This window comes from Anarrhichthys ocellatus, unplaced genomic scaffold, assembly GCF_004355925.1.
Source record: "Anarrhichthys ocellatus isolate YVR2014 unplaced genomic scaffold, GSC_Weel_1.0 scaffold6, whole genome shotgun sequence".
NCBI lineage: Eukaryota > Metazoa > Chordata > Actinopteri > Perciformes > Anarhichadidae > Anarrhichthys > Anarrhichthys ocellatus.
In genome coordinates, this window is record NW_022280036.1 from 3,622,254 (window position 1) to 3,649,193 (window position 26,940).

At 40.2% G+C, this 26,940-nt stretch overlaps 1 protein-coding gene across 1 annotated transcript in view; it reads right to left on the minus strand.

Moving 5' to 3' along the window:
• LOC116382821 (transmembrane protein 266-like) overlaps positions 1 to 26,940 on the minus strand; it is a 45,392-nt gene that overhangs the window by 8,437 nt on the left and 10,015 nt on the right. The window contains exons 3-7 of the mRNA XM_031846168.1: positions 23,661 to 23,852; positions 7,651 to 7,805; positions 5,826 to 5,899; positions 4,292 to 4,348; positions 3,955 to 4,093 (exon numbers count right to left, since the gene is read on the minus strand). Of these exons, the coding sequence (XP_031702028.1) occupies positions 3,955 to 4,093; positions 4,292 to 4,348; positions 5,826 to 5,899; positions 7,651 to 7,805; positions 23,661 to 23,852 (617 nt within the window). The remainder of the gene's footprint in view (positions 1 to 3,954; positions 4,094 to 4,291; positions 4,349 to 5,825; positions 5,900 to 7,650; positions 7,806 to 23,660; positions 23,853 to 26,940) is intronic.

Consider the following 26,940-nt stretch of genomic DNA (forward strand, 5'->3'; position numbering starts at 1 on the left):
AGAGAGAGAGAGAGAGAGAGAGAGAGAGAGAGAGAGAGAGAGAGAGACAGTTTAAACATTTTTTTAGATCACTACATGATTAAATGGTCTGAAACTGATTGCCAGGTGTTTTAGGAGGCATCAAGACTTACTCAGTGAGAAAACTTTCTTAGCTAAAACAGCTGTTTTTAGGTATTTATGGTCAAATACATCAAGCACATCATGGTCAAAGGTCAGTATTAGTGGACCATGTGTCCTTTGCTCCATATATGTCTGTCATCAGACATGCAAACCTCATTAATTACTGGTTGCCAGTAACCCTATACCTGTACTGAATGAATTTGGCAAGGTGCTGAAAATCTTCCACAGGAATCTGGTTTAATGCTGACTTGATGGTGTAACAAGGTATATTTTCAGCCCATATTGACCTTAAACATCCCATTCCACTGGACCATAAATGTGTTTACTGGGTTAACATCTGCTGTATACAATATCTGCATGAATTAAAGTCACAGTCCTGGAAGCGTCTTCAGATAATGGAGCAGTGGTGCCGTCAACGGGTTACAAGATGTGAACTCAGTGGTTGAATTTTCAAAACTAATTTTCTAAATGATCTGTGCTTATCAGTTTAATAAAACAAAAAGTCATGAAGAAAAATGGACGATATATGTATAATACAAAAAAACTGATTCTTAACTGTTGTTTTAGTTACTTTGAGAGTCTCTTGTGCATAGTTAGCAGCTCATTTGCAGATTCTCCCAATTTTTATCTTAACTTTTGTTGTCTGGAAGTATTTTCAGAGCTGTCCTTGTTGCAGGACTGCTAATGTACGTAAAACAAAGTAATAATGTCTTTTTGTAGCAGCACACACATTTGGATGTATGTGACATACTGTCAAATCCAGTGAAAATGAATTTAACTAAACTGCTCCTTTTCAAAGAAAAAGCAGTAAAATCAACAAAAACAATGAGCCTTATAGAAAATGGACATGAAGACATTTACCTCAAATGATGCACAAACCCGAGGCTACTTTGTGTAGCAATATGGACATCTTTCTAGCTTCTAGCGACCTGAGCTTCATCTTCTTCCTGCCTAAGTGTTGCACTGAAGTGTTGCCAGCATACTTTGGCCAGCCTTGAATCAGTCTTGCTACAAAACTGCAACTGACTGGTTGTTTATTTATTTATTCATTGATTTATCTTATTTTTGATATATTTATAAAATGATTCTTGGTAAAGTATACTGTAGGAAATATAATGTGCTAAGACTAATGCATCAAACATGATCACACATGGGGTGACTGTGGCTAAGTGGATAGCAGGCCGTCTTTCAATCAGAGGATCGGCGGTTCAATCCCCGGCTCTGGCTCTGCTAGTCACATGTCGATGTGTCCTTGAGCAAGACACTTAACCCCAAAATTGCTCCTGTAGTTTTCCTACGGTGTAGAAATGTGATAGAATCTGAATTGTAAGTCGCTTTGGATAAAAGCGTCTGCGAAATGACTGTAATGTAATCTGGATCAATAAGTAACTCCACCTCGTACAATCGTACTGCACACTTTATTTTCACATGACACACTTTCTGGAGCAGGATGGGAAGCTGTACCTAAAAAAAAGGATAGTAAGGGTACATTTGAATACCATCACAGGTGGCAGACAGTCGGTACCTCACACCTCTTTGTGATCACATTTGTCAGCCAGGTACATGATATCACACGTGGTAATGCTGTGTATCCTGATGGGGGAATGTAACTCTGGGCTACATACAGAGGTGAAACATAATCCTATTATTATATCTCTGTCGTCGTTTTTGTGATTGTGGATCTGAACTATCACGAGATTCAACTGCCGGCTTTGTCAAAAAACATGGCGGTGAATGAAACCGCCTTTCTGGTACTGAGGGGGGGCAGAGCAAAGCACACAGCCATCGCCACATGCTCCTTGCACCTATTTATAGTCATGTTGGCACACACACTTTGCAAAAGTGGGGACATCAGATGGGGTCAGTCCAGTCAGAATTTAAAAAGGCATGAATTTTGTATTATCTTATCTTATTATCGTATCTTATTATACTTATTTATTTTTGTTTGTTTGCTTTACTTCCTGTTCTTTTCTTCTTTACTATTGTACTATTTTTAAAAGGCATGAAAAGCTCAGTCACAGGTTGATTATGTAGTCACACCATATGCAGTAATAATACATTTGTGCTCCTGCATATTGTATCTGTGTCAGTATGGATGAGAAGCCACCGAGGCCAAAATTGAGGCAGCTTCTCATAAGTATGTGTTTACAAGTATAAGTATACAGTGTTGATTGCTTGACTATACTTGATTATGATGTGTGTGTGTGTGTGTGTGTGTGTGTGTGTGTGTGTGTGTGTGTGTGTGTGTGTGTGTGTGTGTGTGTGTGTATTACACCATTACAGACTACATGTATAATAGTGTAATTCACACCAGGACTTTACTGAAGCAGACACATGGCCCTGCTCCACTCTCTCCTCTCACCTGGAGTCAAGTGTTTCACTGCTCACACAAACCTGAGACTTACATTATTCAACCAACCTACAAAACTGTATTCTGTTTATTGTCTCAGCAACATTTCTCATAATTTGGTGACTTTGGTGAGATGGCTGTTTAAAGCCATTACTACAACTAGCAAAATCATTATCTTTCATTGTCTTTGTATGTATTATAAAATGAAAAGGAAGACATTAAACATTTCAATATTTCTTTTTCTACGTGTTTGAGAGGTTGATACCTCCCATCTGACATATAACTTTGCTAATAAATTCTGCTTTCTAGTCCTTACAAATTCTGCTGCTGTTCACTCCTCTGTATTTCCACTCCCATCGGACTGACACAAACATTGCCACTTCATACGTCAAGCTAATTCTGCAAGAAACTCAATCCCTCTCCTATGATAACCGAGCCAGTCCCTCAGCTGTACGTTTATTGGTTTCAGTGTGATTTCTATCCTCTGAGGTGTGTTGCCGCTTGCCTAACAAGGAAACTCAATCGCTCACAAATATCAAACCCAACAGGTCGAGGTGCGAGGCAGGAACATCACGAGTTCATTCCCTGGAAACCGACACAACGGCTGCATGTTAAGAAGCAGGAAACATGCTCCTGCTTGTGTGTGCTTCACCAGAGTAAATCAATGTTGTTGAAAGCTGCATTGTATTGATTACTGAAATGATTAATCGTGTCATTGTGATGTGTCCCTTTTAGTTCAATATATTTGATCCATTAAAACAATGTACTGATGTATTCTTAAGGATCTGGACTAAAGACATCCCGAAATCAACCAAGACAGAAATGTCCATTTAAGACCGTATTGTATATAAAAAATAATGAAAACAAGCTAAGCTAGTAGTTTTACACTGTTTTCCAGTGTTTGTGCTAAGCTAACCAGCTGCTGGCTGTAGCCTTATCTATCTCCTCCAGAAAGCAAATGAGCATATTTCTTAAAATAACAAACTATTGCTATGAGGGGAAGTATTAGGGAAAACTGCCCTTTGCTCGTCCATTGTCTCACTGCACATGAACAAAGGGCACACTGAGTTCCTGTGTGTTTTGTGTGCAGCTGATCCTGTATGCAGTCAGAGGCCCGTGGTGAGGGTGACCTCTGAACAGATATCGAACCGATCTGCATTAGCATAAGGGAGAACAACCACTATATTCATTATGGCCTCTCTGAATCTACTTAACCATCCCCTTACAATCAATACAAGTTAGAGTGGCAGAGTGGCAGCAATTTACTATGAGGGATGATCAATAGTTATATTGCTCTGAATAGTAAATCATTTGTATAATCACAGAGAGAATGGGGTCATTTACCTCTTTCATTTTATTTGGATATGTATGCATCTGTGTAATACTTTTGACTTAATAAAGATTGAGTATTTCCTTGAGTTGCTCCACAAAATGAGCCTCTTAATAACACGCTTTGATGGACACAAGCTTTTTGCCTGCCTCACCGTCAATGATCCTCTTGACCCTCCAGATGCGTAGAGTGATGATGAGGCTGATGGCATCCCAGGGGCTGCTGGGCCCGTTGGCCACCGTGGAGGCCACCATGGGGGCCAGGGACAGCACGATGACAGCACCATCAAACACCTGAGAGGTCGCACACACAGGCCCGTACAAAATTCAAATATGTGCAAATGTTGTTGTGTGTGTAAAGTGTATTTCTCAAAATGCTGAACTACATCTATGTAGGAGCAAGTGGCAAACTTAAAAATAACATTGAACACTGACAAAAATGGAAACCTGGTCATCAAGACTTGCCAATAAACACACAACGACAGCACTAACCTCAACTTTGTTCTCTATGTAGTCCCAGATCCCGAGCACGACAATTCTGAAGACAGTCTAAGACAGACAGAGAGAGATAAATAAAAGCATTAAAATAGATTGGTGAGGGAGTTGATGATACATATAAAAAGCTCTTGTGATATTCTTAGTCTTTTGAGTTGTCATCACATCCAACACCCTTTGTCAAGATGTGTGAACATAGACTAGAAACTGAGAAGAGGCCTGTGCAGTACAGCTTTGCTCTTCAAATATATTTTTTGTCCAAATAGAATAATAACTACGCTAGAATGCTATATGTGAATTTAGTAGCACAAAATATAACTATTTGATTAATGTAAACTGTGTTGCAGCTACAAAATAGTCAATATATGCACAGATACAGAACAATATCATTGATTTGCCTGTGACACATCCAAGGAACATCTCAAAGAACATAGAAAAAACACCCTTTTACAAGCACTTATAGCTATAACTACTTGATAAAGCTATCATATCTGGGGCAAATATGTTCCCTGATCTTGATATTTGACCTACAGAAGAACATCACAATACAATCACCTATCAAACTTTACATTGCGCTTTTAAAATGCTGGTGGTTGTGGGGCTCTTTGTTGAGCAGGGTCATTGATTTATATTCCAATTAGCACGTGGTATTATGTATGACTAGTCCTGCTAATCCATCATCCAGCGTGTATGTTGGACAACAGTGCTGGTGTCAAATGAAAAGTTTCAGGGACCCCACCCACATGTTCGAATCCTGTTTTCCGATTGGTGCAGAGGGGCCGGCTGGTGATAAGCTACATCTGTCCAACACCATTCCCAGATGACTCTTCTTCTGTGATGTCAGTGGGCGAGGTGTTTGGCTGGATCGTATCGCTGTAACCCCATCCCTACTGCTCATTAAGCTCAGCTTTAATTACTGCTCCTAGTGGCTCACTGGTAATTAATGTTTGGTTTCGGGCGTTGGGGCTGAGGCTGTCAGGGTAATTGGTTTGCACTGGAGTGGAGGCCTGTCGGCCAAGTTCTCCCCTCTCCATTTTGTTTTTCACAATTCCAGAGTGATGATAAGACACGATCTTATCAAACAATAGCTAACATTTTATTAAGACTAATTAAAATTATGGTTTACACAACAGACCATCCATCCAGCCTCAAGGTAGCATTTCTGAAACTAAAGCTGAATCCTGAGAAGACGATAGACTAGATGTAGGAACTGAAATGGCAGCTACGTACTGCAGTTCCCTTAGGCCTGTACCTGGTTTGCACTGCTATAGATAGGATATAATCTAGCTAAAGAAAGTTTAGTTTGGTTTAATTCAATAATTAATTAAAAATAAATGTGATATGTCACTTTAAATATCAGGGTTTCTGTGCCCATGAAGGACTTCTGTGACCATATAACATTATTCAAGGGACCAAGAGCAAGGAGGTTGCAAACTAACAGGCTAGCGTGATAACTGAAGAATGACTAAAGAATTTGTATTAACGCTGGTACCACAAATATGGTTTTATGGACAACAATAGATTGTCTTACCTCTGAAAAGAAGAGTGACAAGATGATAAGGCTGATCCAGTGGATAATGCTGGCAAATTGGAAAGCATTGGAAACTGTTGAAAGAAGAAACGTGGACAGATGTTAACCTGCAAAGTTCTAAAGAGGAGCACACAATAAACAATACAAGGAAGCAAGGTGTTCCTCTACCAGGTGAGCAAATGAATTAAAAAATAATGTCTAAATTCCATTAAGTATCTTAGCTCATATCTTGTAAAAGCATGCGTCTTACCATTCAATGGAAATATAACTCGTAATATCTATTTTATTTAAGAAGGTTTAGCACAAAGAAAAAAAAAAACTTTTCTGCTTGAGTTCATTTTGAACTTTGACCCATATCACGCCTCGAGCTGCTCTTCTAGAAAACTAGAAATGCCGCTTTCTAGTTTTTTCCATATCTCAGGGCCCATCTATGAATCCACAATGCCAACCTGTATCTACCCATGTCCTACGCCTCTAATCTCTCTGTGCACTCCCTCCCGCCCTGTTGCCCACTCCACTGTTTGTCTTGCAGGAGTTGCAACAGACAAAGCACCGGATTACAGCAGATCTGAAGTGACTAGAGTCCTGCAGTCCCCGCAGCGAGACTCAGGTATCATCAGAGCTGGATGCTGGCCAGTAATCGATAGGGACGAGTGCCTGCTGCTATTGACAAGAGACTTGGTTCATTATCACCTTTCTCCATCACTCTCCATCACAGCCATTTACCATCCAGCCCCACCAGCTCCTCTGTGACTGGCAAGACTGCACACACAGAAGTGATGGAAAGAGGGGACACTAAATGCATACACATGACTATTTAAGAAGGAATCACATGACTGTTGATTTCTACAACACTTCCAAGTAGATCTCCAGACTTGAATCTTTGTAAATTGTACTGTCAATGGACTGTAGTGAAATAAAATGAGAAATCTGAACTCTAACTCATGTAAATGATTTGAGTTTCTCACTGTTAAAGTCCACAGTGTGTTACTGTCACAGTATTCAGTACATTAATCCATATATTGTCATATTCACAGACAGTTTAGGGTCCCTTATGCACCAATATACACACTCACAACATAAAGCCTGTGATGGAAGAAGTAACTACTAACAAATCATAGGCTTCTAAGCCCAAAAGGTTGGAACCCACTTGCTTAATATTAACAGTATATTGTATTATATTAGGTTATCATATTTATATTTCATATTTTTTATGTAAAAATATTTATCTGGAAAGTAACTAGTACAGCTATAGTTGTAAAATAAATAAACAGCACAATATTTTCCTCTGAATTTCAGTGAAGTAGAAGTGTAAATTAGCATAAACTGAATAATTGTATTCAAGTACAGTACTTTTTGAAACCAGGACCTTTTTACTGTGATGTGCTCTTCCTTATATCTAATTATGTCAATCATGACAAGGTTTTACCTCAAAGCCATGAGTTAAAGACTGTACCAGAGTAGCTACAGCAAATGATAGGAGTAATGAGAATAAGAATGATTACACACATTTTATATATTTTAGCTAGTTTAGATCTCTTAATCTGACCCTGTTGGCCGGTAGGTCACAGTGCACCTAAAGTATCAGTAGAGTTAATAAAGCTTCAGTTAAACACTCAAGGACACTAAAGCATTGAACTCCCCACTGCTCAAGTGGAGCTACTCCTCTATATGTTGCACTGGATGCCTCCCAGGTGTTTTATCAACGTCACACAGTCTATGCTCCAGTGTCGCTGGAGAAGAATATGCATGCTCAGCAAACCTCCCCCTTGAGAATAAAGGTTTAAATAGGAGATATAAATAAGTAGCCATGCACACTATTTACATTGTAGGAGTTTGGTGTCTATCAGCAGCTCCAAAGACAGGAAAAGCACCACCAGGATGACACAGGCCACCAGGATACAGTTGAAGCCAGCGCTGAGCAGACAGACTTGCCACAGGGCCACCCGGCGACCGCAACAGGGCTTCAGCCAGTTGGACCTAAAGACAGCGAACAGAAAAAAAAGATTTGTAGATTTGTATCAGTATGGCTTATTCTATTGCATTTCTAGACTTCATAATATTCAAAGAATAAAAATGTACTACATGTTATAAAGGTAAGCTGGGCTCAAACCCCTGATTAAGCTAATACTTCATCTTTCATAGCCAGAAATTAAATTATTTGAAGTCAATGTTGCCTTCAGACAAAGTATGACCAATGTGAATAAATTGAGTGACGCACTAAGATGTGACACCTGAATAATGAATAATATTCCACCATGCTTAAACTGGCATTGGATATATCTGTACTTGCATTGATTCCCAGCCTGAGTGCAACGCTGAACAATGTCTCAGTGGTTTCATCTTGATATTTGAACTCCCTGTCATGGCCAACAGAGGGTGGTAGTTTACACTTGTGAAAGGTGATGTCTGTTCAATCCAAGTAAAGTGTGGTCAGAGACAGCATTGACAGAGAGAGGGACAGTGAAGCTCTGTGAACTAGTGACTCAACCAGCAGCTGTAGGAGTGACTGGAATATTGATGGACTCCTTTTTACATGGCAATGAAGGGAGCCACTGTAGAGGATGCTGCTTAGAGGACAGGATTTCACGCTCAGCAAAATCAGTGGCCCATTGATATGCATTTTAACTTTAATGCACATCTACATGTCAATGTGAGAATTTTAATTAAATTTTATCTATGAAATATGTGTTTTCAATTAAACATCAAACACATTAGCTAACAATCCCCTGACTGCCTGTAATATGCTCCAGAGGAAATAGTAGATTGCCTTTTTAAGACTTGAAAAAACAAAATCTAAATTTGCCAGGTACTGTAAGAATTCAGCATTTAGGCCTTTACAGTGTCTGGCAAGATGTCTCAATGCTATTTAGAAATAGTGGCTAGTCTTACAGACCAGCTACTACAATGGTTGACAGTAGGAGATGAGAGAAACCATGCCTCTCACCGGCTCTCCAGCTGGAGTGGAAAGTTGGCTCTGCCGGCTACCTTTCCCTTCTCCCCATGCACTGGCATTGAGGAGACAGACGTTGGCAGAGCATTTCTCTCCTCTGATCATGTCTTCATTCCTTGGCGTGGTGCTAATATGAGCTGCAACGGTGGCAAAATGGCTCCATTTTGTCACTGTGACAAAACTGACTATATGCTGCACACATTACGGAAGAATCTGGATAATGTACCCGTTAAAATACAAGTTATAGCCTATTAAACCACATCACATTCTCGCGTTAAAACTGCCGGATGAAGACGTGTTCTACCTTTGAAACTGGAATGTAACAAATGAATCCATAATAAAAGTCCTACTTTTACCTTTATATTGGCTGTTTAATTAACTAGTACATCTCTCTAGTTCACCTCCTCGTTTCTGACATATTAACTTCTGCTCAGTCAGTGGAAGAGGCCACACATGTCATTTCTTAATTGTGTGGCTCTTTGGCTATTTGATCAAAGTGAACTGTGTAATTTTCACACAAGCTCTATCAACAGTCAAAGTTTAATCTCTAGGAATTCGTCTGACCCTAATAACAGACATTTCTGAAGACGTATGATATCACCGAAGAATAAACTGCAAGAGATCAAACATCCTTATGATTTTCTCCTAGAGAAACAAATGAATGCACTAATGAGGGAAATGTATTTAGCTGCTGTTGAGTTGATCACTGCATTGGCTTATTTAGAGGAAAGTATTTATTCGTTCAAGGCTGGCTCGGGCAGAGCCACGAGCCTGTAAACAATGCACAGCTAATCTAATAAAGGCGTAATCATGCTGATAGCAATCATCTTCTTGGCTTTGGGTGGGGTAGCGCTAATGTGCGACTTCCAGATGGTGCAGAATCTGCTCCACCAGAGTCTTGGCGAGACTCTGTGGATGCCAGGTATCATGCCATCCTGAGAGCCAGCCTACATGCCAGCCTACATACATCCGCATATATAAAGAAAATATTAAATCAGTAAATTCATATATATAATATGTAATTTAATACAGTGTATTAATGACCAAGAAGAGACAAAAAGAACAACAGCTAAACTCAGGATCAGACTCCATTGCATAAACCTACATAACATACCAAGCTCAACTTTAGAGTGATGATGGTCAGAGGGTCTTTGCAATTGTATCTTGCCATGACATATGAGCAAGGACCAAATGACCACACAACGACAATCATTTTAACCAAAAATTAACTACTCAGTGTCAAGTCACATATTCTCAGTGTTAATTTCAATGATACATGCAGCAGTTTATTTCTCATGCATACCAGCCACACCCAACAGCATTATGCTTCCAAACGTAAAGGAACTTCAAATCAAGCAAACACAAGCTGCTATATTGCATCACTGATTTGCCCCAAGAAAAGTCAGCTGGTGAGATGTGAGGCAATTGTGAAAACTATGAAGTCTATTGTTCAACCAAAGAAAATCTGGCAATGAGAAATCAACTCAATAATAATTGTAGGTAACAATGTAAGAGCATTTCATATTCAATTACACTAATGCAATAAACGGGAGTCTTGGATCATTACGTTTTTGTTTATAGGAACATTAAACATTAAATATAAAGTTGTTTTTTGTCATTTAAAACAATAATTGAGTGAATGATGTCCTTCAGCTCTGCATACCTTTCCATTCACATATTCACTAACTGCTGTTGATCTGTTACAGCAGAGCAGTTCAAAGGTGGTGCCCTGCTGAAGGCCACCTTCAGACAGCAGTTGACGGTGAGGAGAGTAACTCGTCCACTCTTTCCACCCACATCGTCCATGAGACACATTGGGGATTTGCACCAGTCAACTTCCAGTAATAACATGCTCTCACCTTTATGGATTTATGGATTTGTGGCAGCACACAGAAAACACACAAAAAAATACACAAAAAAATCAAATCTGTGCATTTTAGTCTTCTAAACATTAAACTGACTCAAACAACCTCCATTTCCAGAGGTTATGGTTCAGCAAACTTCAACCATATGATTAAATAGTCCATCAAAGTGCATCTTATATCAAATGATTTCACGCTTCATTCAACTGCTGCAGGGAAGTAAAAAAAGAAAAAGAGAAAATTACCCGAACAATAAAACTCCATGAGTGAGAGTAAAGTAGTAAAAGTGTAAAAGTGAAATACTCTTCTCACAAACTGTATAAGGGTACATTCTCCTCACTCTTTAACGGCTCTAGGAATCATGTTACAGTGCAACCAATCACAATAAACACCATTGAATAAAATACTTAAAGTCCACTTTGGGGATCATTTTACAATTACCTTGAATACCCCCAAAATCTCTTCTGGTTGCTATTATTCCAGTGCATATATGTTTACAGTGAGCTTTGGAGGTGCAGGCAGACAGATTTATTTTTATCTCTGGAGAGAGCCAGCTATGTCCCCCGGTTTCTGGTCTTTATGCTAAGCTAAGCTAAGCTAATGGGCCACTGTCTGTAGCATCATATTTAGCAAAAAGTGATGTATCGATCGTCTCATCGAAGTGTTTTCCCCAGATGTCAAACTAATCCTTTAAATCCTTATGTTTCACTACTGAGTGAGGCATAATCCAATAAACATCCAGTAGTAATTCTACTAAAAGTAAAACTAATCTCAACATACAGCATGTCTTAAGAGTCCACACATACTTGAAAAAGGTATACATCATTCCGTCTGTGGTTTAAAGGGAAAAAGTACAATTCCCACCAAAAACCATACCTACTAGAACTGCCTGTGTCCTGGGATGAATGTGACTGTTGTTGTGAGTAGCATGAAGGGACTACAACTATAGCATTTTGTTATGCATCCCAGTGTTGTAGGAATAAATGAACCTTGTAGTTTGAAAATCAATGCATTCCAACAGCGAGTACATTTTACCCGTTGGCAGTTTGAAAGAGTGCCTCGCTTGTTCATAACGCATCGGAAGGCAGCATCTTGGCCAAGATCAAATCCATCATCGAAGGATATTTTAATGAGTCAACAAGGCAATAAACCTGTTGGTTACAATCTGTCCAGAATTTATAACAGGTCTTCGTACAGGCTACCACGGAAGCCAAAATGTCACACACACACACACACACACACACACACACACACACACACACACACACACACACACACAGATGAATAAGGGATGCGAGTTCACAGGAAGTGCAAAGACTCTGCTTTGATACGATAGACAAAGTAAATGTGTGTGTCCTTACTTCATGTCATGCCAAAACTAGCCCAGCCCAGAGGGGACGCAGTCAGACGCTGCTGGTGACACATGCGGTATATTCATGAGTCTTATTAAAGCAACAGAACAGTAGCAAATGTTGTTTCTCTGACCCGCTCAGCTCTGACGGCCTGACACAACCACCTGGCACAAGTCACTAGTAGACAAGCACATACAGTGGACAAGGTCACCTCTTAAACTGCTAGTTTTCGAACTCGCTGTGGCTTCATCGATTTTCACATCGACATTTTTTTACCAACCTCATATTGATTTACCAAAAATAAATATTGCTTTTGTCATTTTAGTCAAATTAAAAGACTTTTTGGACATTAACATGGAGTTAATGGCCTTTCTTAATTTGCTCTCACTCTGCATTTCTGTCTTTATCTCTCCTGCTTTGTCTCTTTCTCTACATTGGTGTGTGTTGAGCTGGTTGATATAGCTGTCACTGTTTCCCACTGCCTGTGAGATTGCGTGGAGCTGGACAGGGAAACAGAGGAGGGAGATTAAATCAGGAAAAGTAATCGATACCAGCATGTTGAGTGAGCTACCAAACACTGGGACAGTCAGACTCACAGCACCTGATGGTCTCATTAGATAAAGTACTCCACCACAGTGGAGGGGGTTGTATTGCTTTAACACTAATTCATCCTTAGCCCAATAGACAGCAATAAAGAATAAGTCATTTCACAGTGTTCCTCACTGGGAAATATTATGCTGTATTTCTAATGCTCACAATCTTTCTCCGTTTTACCAGCAACTTCGGGAAAATTGGAGAAATGCACTTTGCACAGTTTCTTGACATGATATTGTGATCAGTACTTTTCTTTGGCTCTGGAAGGGTCAAATGTTGGTAGTTGAAAGCCTGTTTAAGATGAAAAACTTATTTATTGTTTTTATATATTTACCTACACTCTGTACCAGAGTTGTATTCGTAATTATAGTTCCCTTAGCTTCTTAATTTATTGTTTCAAGGAAAGTCCACTGAAGCACCTGGACGAAACCCACAGACAAAGAAAACTGGAAAACATGTCTTTACACAGAAAAGCCCCAGCTGGCCAGATTCAAACACATTACCTTTATTTTGTTCTTCAGGCTGTATAGTGCACAGAGAAAAAAAGTTAATATGAAGTTCATATCCTAGAATTTGTAAAGGGTTATGGAAGTTATGGAAAAAAAATACATTTTCAAATACTCAAGCCCACCTGCACTGTCACTGTGTGAATGTGTGAATGTATGTATGTACAGTATATACTGTATGTATAAACTGTCACTATATCCCAACTACTGTCGGGATATAGTGACAGTTTGAGCAAAACTCTCTTACTCATTTTTTTGCTTTACTAATGTTCACAACTGTAGCTTAAAAGCTGCATTGGCCAATTTCTGACCACTAAAGCTCAAATAGTGACTCAAAGGCAAACTTATAAAAATGAATCTTGGCACGCTAACTCAACTTATCAAGCTTTGTTATGTTAGTCACATATCAGCAGAAACAGAAAAGCATGGGATACCCTCAGGGCATCTGTCGATGTATTGTATGTAAGAGAAAAACTGTTTCTGTGAAGTCATTTAATGAGTTATGTTGCATTCCACATTGACCTCACAGCACATACTATTTAAATTACTGAACAGACACAAATTATTTCCTGCATACATTAGTAGTAGCTATAATCACAAAATACAAAAAAAACACATCATGAATGTGGGTATAGATTATTACCCTACAGTTTTAGTTTGTTCTTTTGTACTGACCAGCAGTAAGTAAACACAACCTCTTGTTCATTTGTGCCAAACCAGAACCTCCTACAAGCAGTGGCTTCAAGGAACCGGGCCCAGAGTTTGTCGATGTAAAGTCATTGTATTTACAGCCAAACAACATGCTGTCACGAAGCACTTCAGTACTCGTGGAATTTATGTTAAAAAGAAAACAAGACAAGTGACACGGGCAAGAAGACCCTCCTCTTCCTGGCGGAAGGATTCAAAGTGTCGTTTCAAGGAAAATCACAGTCTGCTAATGGCAAATTCAGCCTCACCTGACAAAGCAGACACCAGACAGGCAGCATCCATATCTTCCCGTAGAAAATAATGCGTCTCCAGCAGACTTCACATTTCAACAACCAATGCACACACTCACAAACACACACACATATGCTTTATGCTAAAGCAAGCATGAGGAGCACCAACTAAGCATAAAATACATGCTGAGTTGCCCTGATGCTGTCAGATTGCAGGTAATTAATTTTACATTTGAAAGGTTCCCCATTGCCAATGCCTGTGCACCATTGATCACAACACATCAGCATTGAAGAGGCAAGCCCCAACACTCGTGCAGCACTTTCAGTGGAAACAGAACCAACGGAATAAATGACTGATTGTGGAGTCAAGATATACAGTAAATCTCTGACGTACTGACTTCTGCTCAGAGATAGAGCAGCTTTTGTTTTTTTAACTTTCACTCTGGCAATAACTAAAAAGAAACATGACAAGTGAAATATTACGATATAGTGTTTACCCTTTTACATCAGTATTGTCAGACAAGCATATTATTTATTCAAATTGTTCATTTGTTTGTGTGTGACAGTTACATAACAGCTTCTTTAGTGTCAGTCCTAGTCATGCTAGTTTCTTGTTAGAAAGTCAAAGAGATGCACAAATATATGGTTGTGTATATATAGCCATATTTAATGTTACATACATAATACAAGAAATACATGATTCAGATTACATTAACCTGCAACTAGAGGCTTAAATGTAATGTGAGCTGTTCCTCGAGTGCACACGAGGAACACAATGAACAAGGGTAACTGGTGTTCAGCTTTTCCTCACAGTCCTGTGGGAACGCTGGGGAAAGACTCATTTGTATGTTGCAAGGGGACAGGAAGGTCAGTGTGTGCCTGTGTGTGTGTGTGTATTCTGTATTCTGTGCTCGTATACCATATATGTGTGCATTCACATGTGCGCAGCCAATCAGAGTCGGCCTAGATCGGTATACGGTTACTATAGACTGCAGTTAGCTAGAGATCTCAGCTGAAGTGACAGTTGATCTGAGAGAGAAGGTGTTGTGGAGCTCATTTAAGATGCAGCAAACAAAACAAAACTTGATTTTGACTTCATGGATGGGGAAGGCTAATCAGACTGTACGTGGTGCTTTCACAACAAGACGATCAAATATAAGTGAACAATTTGATTGGGCTATATGATAACAAGGTGGATCATTATCATTATCGATATTATTACTACTATTATTATTGTTGTTATATCAGCTTTGAGCCCAACAAATAAGTGCAGTCAAACCCCATCTTCACCCTCAAACTTGCTGGACTCAGATGTGTTTTTATGTGTTTTTTGATGACTGACCATTTGAACCTACAACACCCACATTGTGTTACTATTTGTGTTTAAGGGGATCATGGGGGTTAGAATTAATGTTGTTCTTCATCAGATAAATTATCTTTTAATAAAGAGCTAAAGAAAAACAGATTACACCATCAAGGCCATCAAAGCTCCACCAATGGCTTTTTGCTCTGACACTTGATCCCTGTCTGTTATCTGTTATTATGTCACACTGTGAATATTAGCCACTCTGCCACCAGTCTGCACCTGTGATTTGAGGATAGGGGTTAACTGACTTGAGCTGTGCATGTATTTCTTTGTGACCATTATCATATTATCAATACGGCAAATAGTGCAGCCTGTGGACAGCGAAAGTGGTGCAACGGATCATAAAACTCACAGTTCGGATCACTGATCGGATCACTGATCGGATCACTGATCGGATCAGCACAAAAGAAAAAAGGGACCAAATATAACTTGTAGAGATCCTTGATCATGTTTCTTTGCCACCAATACTAATTGCCGATCATTGATGATCCATATTGGCAGATACAGATCCCCGTGTTGTTTGATTATAGCAGCTGGTCTACACACTCAAGACTATTTTTTTTACCACCGTCCCAAAAATCATTAAATCTGCTCTGACGTCAGTGTAAACCACCAAAAATTCAAAATGTTATCCTTTTTACTTTGTTTCAGTCATTTTTCTTCATAAAAACAAACAATTCAATTTTTGTATAAGATTGTATTTGTATTGATTGAAACAAATCTTGTAATTTTTAGTTTTAATGATGTTTTATAATCTGCTTAGAGGTTTTGTAAACATGTCATAATACCCTCTCTAATATCTATTTAGGTTGAATATCTATGAATGGTCACACCGCCAGCAAACAGAAAGATGTGTACAACTTGGCACAGCTTAAGTCAGGACAGACAAAATACAAAACAGATTACCTGGATAGGCGAAGTGTTAACATAGACATATGTGCTAATAGTTTGCATAATTGTTTGTGGATTTGTGTGTCAAAACTACCAGATAATTGTCCATAATAACTAATGAAAGGAGTAATTAATGATAGTGAAACTTAATTCAATCTAATAATGACAATGTAGTGTTTTAGTTTTAGGTCTAATGGGCTGCTATTAACAATTAACAATTGGGGTATTTATAGAAAGAAGAGTATGGTTGGAGGGTAAATTACCTCATTTGAACACATGTGGCTTTGAAGTCCTGGAATAAAAGTACTATTTCATCATTTTTCATCATTTGGAGAATCTCTGACGTAAAAGGTTTATCCTCAAGATGGACAGAAAACATCTATTTGACAAACGATGAACTTGTACACTATGCTGGCCAGCAGCCATCCCTGTGGCAGCGGAATTAAGAAGCCTGGGAGATAACAGGGAGGCCGGTCATTCCCAGGTCGCTGTCTCAGACGACTTCCTGTGCTCTCTAATTAAATCAGGCCAAATTGGCTCTACCAGGTGAGCGCCATCAGAGAATGCATAATTTCAAAAGGCAAGACTTCAACATTTGACTTTTTTCCCCTCCTCTAACAAAGTTGCATCATGTGAAGTAAGAATGCCGTGCTGGACCCCACAGTATATAGATTGCACAAATCTGTTAAGGGTTTAGAGATAGTTGCGATGATATGCAAAGAGCCATGTTTATTTTCCTTCCTTAACCATTTTCTGAAACTTGCAAATGGGCCAGTATTTATTTCCAAAATGGAACATTTGGACCCTTGGCCTAAAGCTGGTGGGAGGCAGAGGGTGGGAGCACTTGTTTTTTCCTCCTTCCCCCCGTTGCTTACTACAGATTTAGATGAACCATCTGGTGTTGGTACGTAACCCTGGACTTCATGCACATTTGGAACAGCCGTATCAGCAACATATGCTTCTGTCTCTGCGTCTGGCAGCCACACAGCCATCACTGGGATGGGAGGTGACATCATTCCACTGCTCAGGTGTGCACTTGTAACAACAGTGGGGGAGGGTTGGGTGGTTTGGTGAGCCAGTCTGGCGACTTGAATCTTAAGATTTTTCTACACTGCAGGCTTTTATCCAGGTGTTATCAGATAATAATGAGTCCAAGTACTTCCCCTTGTCACATTGTCAGCATCGTACTCTACACCCTGACCTTTTCTATAGCGTTTTACGTGTGTATATTACCACAGTCGCAGGCAGCAGCATATTCAGCCACTGAGCAGGTATTGCAGCAGCTTGTGGGGTCTCAGGGGCTATGCTAAAAAGTAGTATTTTACATACTATTGGCTTTAGGTTGGAGTCGAGTTTCAGGGCTATATTTAATTCTATGTACTGTCTCTCCTTTAAACAGAGTTAAAGTTGAGAATAGTTTTGTGAGGTATCCTGTCATAGTCACATTACTCAGTGACGGTCGTCCTACATGACTGTGGATGTTGTTGTCTACAGGGTTAAGTCCAATATTTTTTGACTTAAACTGTTTCTCTAAGAGGAGATCAACTTTCAAAAGTCAGCATGTTATGCCCTCTGAGCAGATGCTGAAAACTAGAAGATTTTTAAACAGATTTGTGACACCAGTGACTATTTAATCGCCAGTTTAAACCATAAATACAAGTCGCATATGAGGTCTGTCCTTCAAATCTCCCTCGCTGACATTCTTTGTTCTACCTGACAAAGTCACACACCAGCACTCGCCTACACAGATACAAGCTGAAATGCACCAAAAAAAAAACCTTCAGCTTAAAAAAAAGTGAGCAAACAAACAAAAGCAGCTTGATGACTAGGAGGAGAGTGGGCGGCCATGAAAGTGCTGAACACAGGCCCACGCCACCTTGGTCCTCCCAGCATTTCTCCTAGACAGGAAGATGGATGGGCCCAACTCTATTAATAACCACACTCCACTTACCATGACGCCAAAACTGCTAACACTGCAACTGCCCCCTGATGCTAGCTCGAAAAACCACCTCCCACAATGTCGCCCACATCTCTCCTGATAGGAACACTGTGTTAGGCAACAATACAGTAAACGGGTGCTGGAAATCTCCAACCTGTCCACCTGTCTTCACCCTCACCACAGGACTGTGAGCCAAGAGGCTCCTGAAGGGGCCTCTGGTAGGTCAGTACGATGTGCTGACAAGTGTGTACGGTCTGATTTATAGAGAACATGCGCCACTTTTTTTGGCATTTAGTTGAGTTACAGCGCAGATTGGTTTTCAGCATGGGAAGGCCTACTTTGTGTGAAAACGAGGGGCAGAAAACGATGAAAAAAGATGAGAGAGTGAGTGTGAAAAGAAAAGAGTAAACTGAAAGAACAGGAGAAGAAGCAAGAGAAAAAAATCATAAGGAATACAGAAATACGTAGAATGGTGGTGAAAGAGAGAGAAAGAAAAAGCCTATCTAAATGTGCAGAAGCATCGATGAAGGAACACCACTGCTCATAATGAGATGTGACAGCGCAGTATAAACTGGAATATGAAGTGAACCATGATTACAGAGGATTAGATTAGCAACCACTATGTAGTACAGTGAGAAAGCATTTCAGGCCTGGCATTATTCTCTCTCTCGCTCTCTCAGTGTATAAATACTCTATGTGCTGCGTTTCTGTTCATGCATGTACAAATATGTGTGTGTGTGTGTGTGTGTGTGTGTGTGTGTGTGTGTGTGTGTGTGTGTGTGTGTGTGTGTGAGAGAGAGGACGGGTCGTGTGAGTGACTGCTTTGCCGTCATGTGAAGTGAGGCCAGCGCAGTATACGAGAGATAGCAGTAAGGTCAGCTCCACCTTCACTATGCTACAGGCTAGGATATGCAAACATGGCTGACAGTAGGTGCTTCATCACACAGTGGCAGCTTGACACAGGAGCCTTTCCTCTTGATTAATCCCCTCTGCTTGCTTCCTGCTATTAAACACTCTGCAACCATACAGTATAGGCAAAGCATAATAACACAAAGCTGTGTTCTTTCAGCATCTAATCTGTAAACCTGTGACGGAAAAAAAACAGCCTGCAATATGCTCCCAACAAGTAAATGTGGGATGTTTTTTTCCCCCTGCAGTTTCAATTTCAAGGACTCGTCAACAAAACTGATTAGTTCAATAACTGCGAGTACAAGATGGTACATTCAATTTCATGTAAACTTTTAACACACTACAACAAAGGATATATCTGTTTAGTTTGCATATTTTTCATTTTCTTCCTGGAATAAGTAGATGAGAAAAGTTTTGCTGACAGCGAGGCATTCCCAAACTGCCAGTGAGAATAACTTCCACCCCTCGCCCAATGAGCCGTCGCCATGTTGATGAAACACCTCTACCGTGGTTGTGACATTTTCACTTTCAGGAGTGGGCACTCTCTTTCTGCAAAACATCACTACAAGAGCATGCCTAAACATTTCCCATGCACAGCTTTCTTCATGACGCTGCTTCACTATCTCACGAAGCCAATGAGCCAGCTAATGCAGGCTGGGAGTGGAGGGGTTGAGGTGTGGTGGTGGTGTGGCAATCCACTTTCCCAGGTAGAGTCAGTGGAGCAGCTAACTGATTCCTCTCCCACATGCATTTTCATTTTGGTGTCTGTGGATTGGCCTCCCACTGTCGCTGTCTCGCATTCTCTCAACTTCACTTCATCATTCTAGACGTACATAAAAGGTTAATTTCCTCTGCCCCATTTCCCATAAAAGTGAGTTCAGCAATTGGTCTCTCTGCTAGATGAACTCCAGTTTTTCCTATCTGCATTCTGAAAGCAAACACAGATATGGGCCTGGTGGGGCTTACATTCGGTTATGACCCAACAAAGTCAATTCACAGGTAGCTGACGTCAAAGCGCCGACATGAGAAAGCCGCCCACTGTCGCAGGAGACCGTCGCAAAACATGATGATGGTGCACGGGCGTGGCGCTCGTGAATGTCATTTAACGAGGCTAATGGCCGCTGTCTGTTTGAGAGGTAGATCGATACGGTAATGAGGAGATGGAGGCACAGGTGTAATCACTGAAAGCCCAGCGGTGCTGAAATCCACAGAATAAAATAGAATAGGGTCCTGGGAGGCAGCAGGCTGACTGACACATTCAGTGAGACGCTTTCTCGCTACATCTTACTGATTCTAATGGCCTTAATGTCAGAGGAGGCATCTTTTCTTCACACGCTCTCAGGTTTTTTTCCTCTTTAAGTGCTGATTCTCACTATTTCAATGTATTCTGTCTAAAAATGTCCCAGGTTGGCAAAAAAACACCTGATGTGACGCGAGACCTAAGAAGGGTTCTTGATATGTTACCTTTATTATCACAAAGCAAGAGGTATAGGTGATGGTGATTAATGTGAGATATTAGTATAGCATTTAAGGTATAGTGGAGATGTAACACACACATTACTGGAGCTCATGCCTGGTGGATTTAAATGGAATTTCATTAAAGCTAAATGAAAGAATGATGACTTTTATAACTCCCACTGGCAGCATTTTTACAGGCAGACATTTCGCACTAATGACTTGAATATGAAATAGTGACCCCATCGCACTAAGCACAGTTTGAGTAAATTGGGCTCACTGGTAAAATAACCTTCACCGCAGTGTTGATAGTGCTTCTTACAGCAGGGGTTCTTACAGTTTTTCAGCCTCTGGACCACAACTTTAGTCTCTTGCCCCCTGGACCCAAGCTCATTTGAACATATTGGTAGTCTTGTTTTGTGATTACTCAACAACAGCAGGCCCGTGACCCAGTTATAGGCCGACTCTTGGCCTAATCAGCCTTACAGGTTCTTCACAGGTTGAGCAACAATAGGAAATACAGCATGTCTAAGTAATTAGTGTAAACTAAATGTTTTCTAACAACACCAGCCCAAGACAGCAAAGACAATCACAGTAAACATACGCACATCTATCCATTATGCATAGGGATGGATATACATGCTATCACTGACCCTGATATGAAATAGGACACACAAGGGTTGAACTGGCTGTGATACAAGTGCAGTGTGAGTGTCGGGACTGCCTACTGTTGATGGTGCGTCTGTGAAATCCATCTGTTTCTGGCCATGACTGGCCTAGTGAAGGGAACCAATGGAGTGAGACCTGATTTTGTGTCAAACGGAGCACTTGGATGGGGTGGTGTGTATGGATTTGGCGTGTGTGTGTGTGTGTGTTGGATCCTGTACTACAGCTTATGGTGTTTATGTGCATCCCAGTGAGAGCTTGTGCTATGAGCCAAGTTTGAGTCAGAGTTGCTGGACAGAATGGATGGAATGGACAGTGAGCAGGTTTTGCTCAGTGAAAAAAAAAATCTGTTTATGTTGTGACTAATCAAAAGGACAGCTGTGATGTGACCTCATATCCATATGCCATACCAGCATTTCACACAATCATGTTAAAGCAGAAAAAGCAGAACCGCGATCAGCAGATCAGAAGTTTAACGTGCCTTTGTAATGGCGTCATAACCTTGAAAATCATAACAGTAATTTCTCTTTTTTATCTGTGTAATTAATCTATATTGCTTTGTTTCTTGAACTCTTGAAGTTGACAAGACCTGATTGAGTCCCATATGTGCATAGTGCAGTGGAAGCCGACATCAGACAAACAGAATTCACAACAAGAGGAAACATAAAAGTATGAATACTAAAAAGAAAAAGTGAGTACCAAGTAATGATGAGTGGTTTCAAACAAATCATAACAAAACGCACTTACAAATCAGTCAAGAACAGTCTGTGGCAATTTGTAGGTTATGAATGACTTCAAAAAGTACCATATTAATGACATTAAACAACTGGAAGTGTTGCAGTTCCTTTAACAGCCACCTTTGATCACCCATGTGAGAAACAATACAATAATTGAACGTGACGGCATGTATAGTGAGATAGTACAAAAGACTTACAAGAAATTAAGAGTGGGATATTATCGGCTTCTGCGCTGCAAAATGTCACTTACAATAAAGGCCCCTATTGTCAGCTGGCACAGGGAAGAGTGCGGATATTTAGTCTGAAATGATGAATTGATCTCAGTTAACTTATGGACGCTGGACAACCCAGAGGTTGTCATTTAATGATAAATGGACGCAATACTGAGCAACAGGGACAGCAAGTCAAGGATTTGGGGAGGGAGACTTAGTACATGATGGATGATAATCATGCATACTATGTGGCATTTAAGAGAGAGAGAGAGAGAGAGAGAGAGAGAGAGAGAGAGAGAGAGAGCCAGAGAGAGAGAGAGTGCGTGTGTGTGTTTGTGTCGTGGATGCTTTTTGGCAAAAAATGATTAAATGTTTATTGAAAACAGCGGCAGGTGCCATTGTAAAGCAGCCATCATGTTCTTCTTTGGTGAGTTTAACTATAACCTGTATAAAAGGGAAACCATCTTCACACTGGACTAAGCTAGTACCAAGAGTAAAACAAAAATACTGAATTTATCCTGCAACAAACAAAATGTAATGTAAAACAATTTGGAATGGATTTGAAGCTTTTATAGAAGACATGTTTAGTAGTTTGTATATACACTATGATGTTGAATCACTAATGATGCAATGAAGTAAGAGAAAGAGATGATGGGGAATCATCTGAAGCAAGCTGAGATTAGTGAAGGGGTGCTAAACAAGTAAAAATCTAATCAGTTACCAAAAATATGTTCGGTTTTTCGAACAAACATATAACATGATAAGCTCAGGGTATAAAGAGATAAATACAGACAGTAATGTTTTATTGGGCTTTTCAGAAGAGTGGTATGTTTAGTTTTGTGAGTCTTTTCATAAGATGCAGGAATCTGTTGGCTCAACACTGACGATGTGTCTGTGTTCGTGCCACTTCCAAATCATTTCGGAAAAGTCACCCACAGTAGGATAAAATACTTCCAGTGTGTTACTGACACCTCCCTGTTGCCAAATTGTTAACAGAAGCAAATCATTGTCACTGTGAATTCACAGAAAAAGCAGTTTGAAGCCAATAAATGATCAAACGTCTGTCACTCACACTTGCCACAGAGGCAAACTATATTAAAATACAGAAAGTCACACTCAGAAGGAGGCAGATCGGGTGTCTCTGCAACGACCAGCGCTGTATTGTGTGATTGAATGAATACAACCCACAATTGGTAACCCCTCCGTCTCACCAATGGGCTGTACGGCGTTGTAAAACACACTTCATTGAAACTCATCGCAACCGTGAGCATGCAGCCATAACTGGCCACCAAAAACATAATGCAGTTTGCTGCATCAGAATATGAGATTAGCCATGGACAGGCAAAAAGGTGCACACTCACACACTCACGTGCTCGCATAATCCTCCAGGCTGTAACAACAAACAAATCAAATCCCATAGTACAATGCTCACTATACAACATTGGCGTCACTCACCCTTCCCTGTTTTCATCTTCATCTGCGTTGGAGAGGAGCTGCGAGCCAGCCAGCGAGAGGTCAAGAGCTGCGAGGGGCAGATCTCTGTAGCCAAAACTCACCAGCTGGACCGGAGGAGCCAAGTACTGGTTCTCATTCTCCACTGGCTGGGAGATGATCTCTAAGTCCGACAGACCGGCCTGCTCCACTTCCCTAGTTACATGCCAACACAGGCAACAGAAGGACAAAAGACACAAATACACATGCAAAGCACAAAGAGGAGACAAAACAGAGAAAGGCATTATTAAAAACATTTATTTTTTAAACATTTCTTAAATGTGTGCAGAAATATTACATCTCACCAGTAAAATCAATTTATAATTGATGCTAGTCTGGATAAAAGTGTATGCCATGTCTGATTAATGTCATTCTCTGGTTAAATAAGTCTCAAAGAAGCCATCTTTTTTTTTTACATTTCAGGTAAATATTTAAACAGTTTCAATACCAAAACCACACTATAATGACATTCATCAATTATCATAAAAGTAGCGGATGTAGCCAAGATAACAGAGCGGAAGATAAGGACAGAAAGGGTCTTGTTGAAGAAGCATATACTGTATGAGCACAAAAGCAGTGCAGATAAAAAAAGACTAATTATTCAGCCCAGCAACTTCACTAAGAACACACTCTTATTTACAGTGACGGCCTCGGGGAGCAAACACAGGGTCGGGGAGGGTCACACACAAACACCCACTCAGCATCAGGGAGCTACTGAGAAATCACACAACCCTACACTGTTGAGAACCAGAGGAGTTACAGGTATCCAGTGCCTTGCTCAAAGACAGAGAATACTGGGGGGGAGCGTGTGTTGCTGTGACTGTTCAGGTCTCCTCAATCAGTCTGGAAACTTCTTGCCATCGATATGCAACAGTAAACCAGCTTAGTTCAAAAACAGTTGCACTGATGCAAGAGGAGGAGGGGACAAATTGAGGTCAGCTGACTACTGAGAGGCAGATACTACCTGATATTTTACACATTGGAAACAATGTGGTAATAATTAGAGATTACTGTAGTAAACAACTATAAAGGTTTATCTTTGTTACACTGTAGATTAACGTCACTGCCAGATTCTGTACACTCTTTGAATCTTCATGTTTCTCAAAATAATTATTTAAATGTAACACCAGTATTATCCCAAGTTTGTAATGTTAATTTGATAATTGCAAATATTAAGAGTCTTTCTATCCAAGATATGCTTCTTAGCAAGTAAGCTAATTCAGCTACTTAGTTGTGGAAGCTCGTCTTCAGCTAATGTTAGCTAGCGAGCTAATGTTAGCTAGCGAGCTAATGTTAGCATGAAATAAAGTAGGGTGATTTCATTACACTGGTAAATATGCTCACATTATTGTAATTAAAGTGCATTTTCTGTAAAACAAAATCAACTCTGTGATATCATTTTTTCTGAGGTAAAAAAAAATCTACATGCACCAAATGTTAAATAGTTTTGCTGTGTAAAATAATGAATGGTGATGTGAATCACAGTTGATACTGTACTGTATATACCTGCAAACATTGTTCACCCAATTGGAGTTATAATACATTACATCTATGGGATTTTGGGGAATACCTGGAATATATGAAAGACTGAAATATTGACATAGAAACAGACCAGCCTGATATTTTCTGAACCATATGCCTTTAAGGGTAAATTGAATACATTATTACAGTATATGGCATTGTAGTTTATTTCTCTTAATGCAAATTCACTTTTTGTCAATATTTTCAATGTATTAGGTTTTAATGAATGTAATTCACAATGAAAGCATTGATCAATTTGACAAGAGAATTCCAACAAGAAAGTTGAAATTAATTTGTGCGGTAAATGACAGGTTGGATGTTAATCGAATTATGCCAACCTTCCTTTGTGTTCATAGCAGCAAACCTCCGCCCTACACCCTTACCCACCAAGAGACTTTAAACCTTAATATGTAAACACATCAAAGCTCCTCAGTTGTGGCCCAGCAGCACATAACCCTGCGTGCCCACAAGCCCCAGTTGTGTAAAAGCTGGGCCATCTCAGTAGAGCGTGGAGGTGGAAACAAATGCTGAGTGCAGCTGCAGACTGACTGTGTGTGCCCTGTGGTGTGTATTTTTAGACCAGAGCAGATGCTGGTGTATCATGTCTAACTGTGACGTCATCGCCTCTCCCTTTGTCAGCTGAGTGGATCCCCACTCTCCTTCAAACGTCAAAGGAAGTCAAGAACAGGGTGAATGGGGAAGGGAAACTAGAGCAGAAGTGGGAGAAAAGAGGGATGGATATCAGGGGTTATACAAGAAGGCACAGGGGCGGGCAATAGAGAAAAAAAGGATATATGAGCAATAAAATCAGAGCAGATGGGGAAAAAAGGACCTGAGAGACTGTGCTGGAACCAGAAAGAGGCGCGAGAGAAAGAGCCATGGGGTAAAGAGGAGCTCAAAGGTTCAGGAGGAGAACTGGTGATGAGAAGAGGAGGTCATACATAAAAGTAAGAGTGAAGAAAAATTAAAAAAAATGTAAGACAGAAAAACATAAGGGTAGAGAAAGGAGGAAAGGGAGAAAAAGAAAGTGTAAATCTAGAGAAGATTAGAAAGAAGAGAGGAGACGGTATACCTCCTTTTACTCACAAATACAAATATTATATTCCAAACTTAACGGCAAAACCATGACACTGTTATAAGGACAGTAAAAATGTGTGCTTTTATTGTGACATGATATTGCAAGTCTTTCTCTATTTACCTCATGGCTAAGGCACTCATAAAACACAAAGAATAACTGCAGCTTGATTGTAGTAATGGTTGTGTGCAAACAGAACAACAAGGGTATTCCCAGCAGCCATTCGCCATACACCGAGTCCGAATACACTTTCTCCACTTAGCGTTTCTGAAGTCCTCACTTCCTATCCTCCCTCCTCCTACAGTCATCCTCAAGCTGCCGTGATAGACAGCACTGAGTGACCTAAAACATTCAGAGAGGCACGCAATCTGACAGACAGGCATACCTTTAGGGAAGGATAGACAGGTAAACAGGACAAATAGATATGCAGGCAGATAACAGATAACCTCCCAACACACACACACACACCATGACCTTATATCACGACCCAACCATTAAAATATACAGTGATAATGTCAATGCTAAAGGACCTTTGATGGAATCTGGAGTGACCTGAGCTGTTGAAGGGCATCTTAATATCTGCAAGTGTGTGTGTGTGTGTGTGTGTGTGTGTGTGTGTGTGTGTGTGTGTGTGTGTGTGTGTGTGTG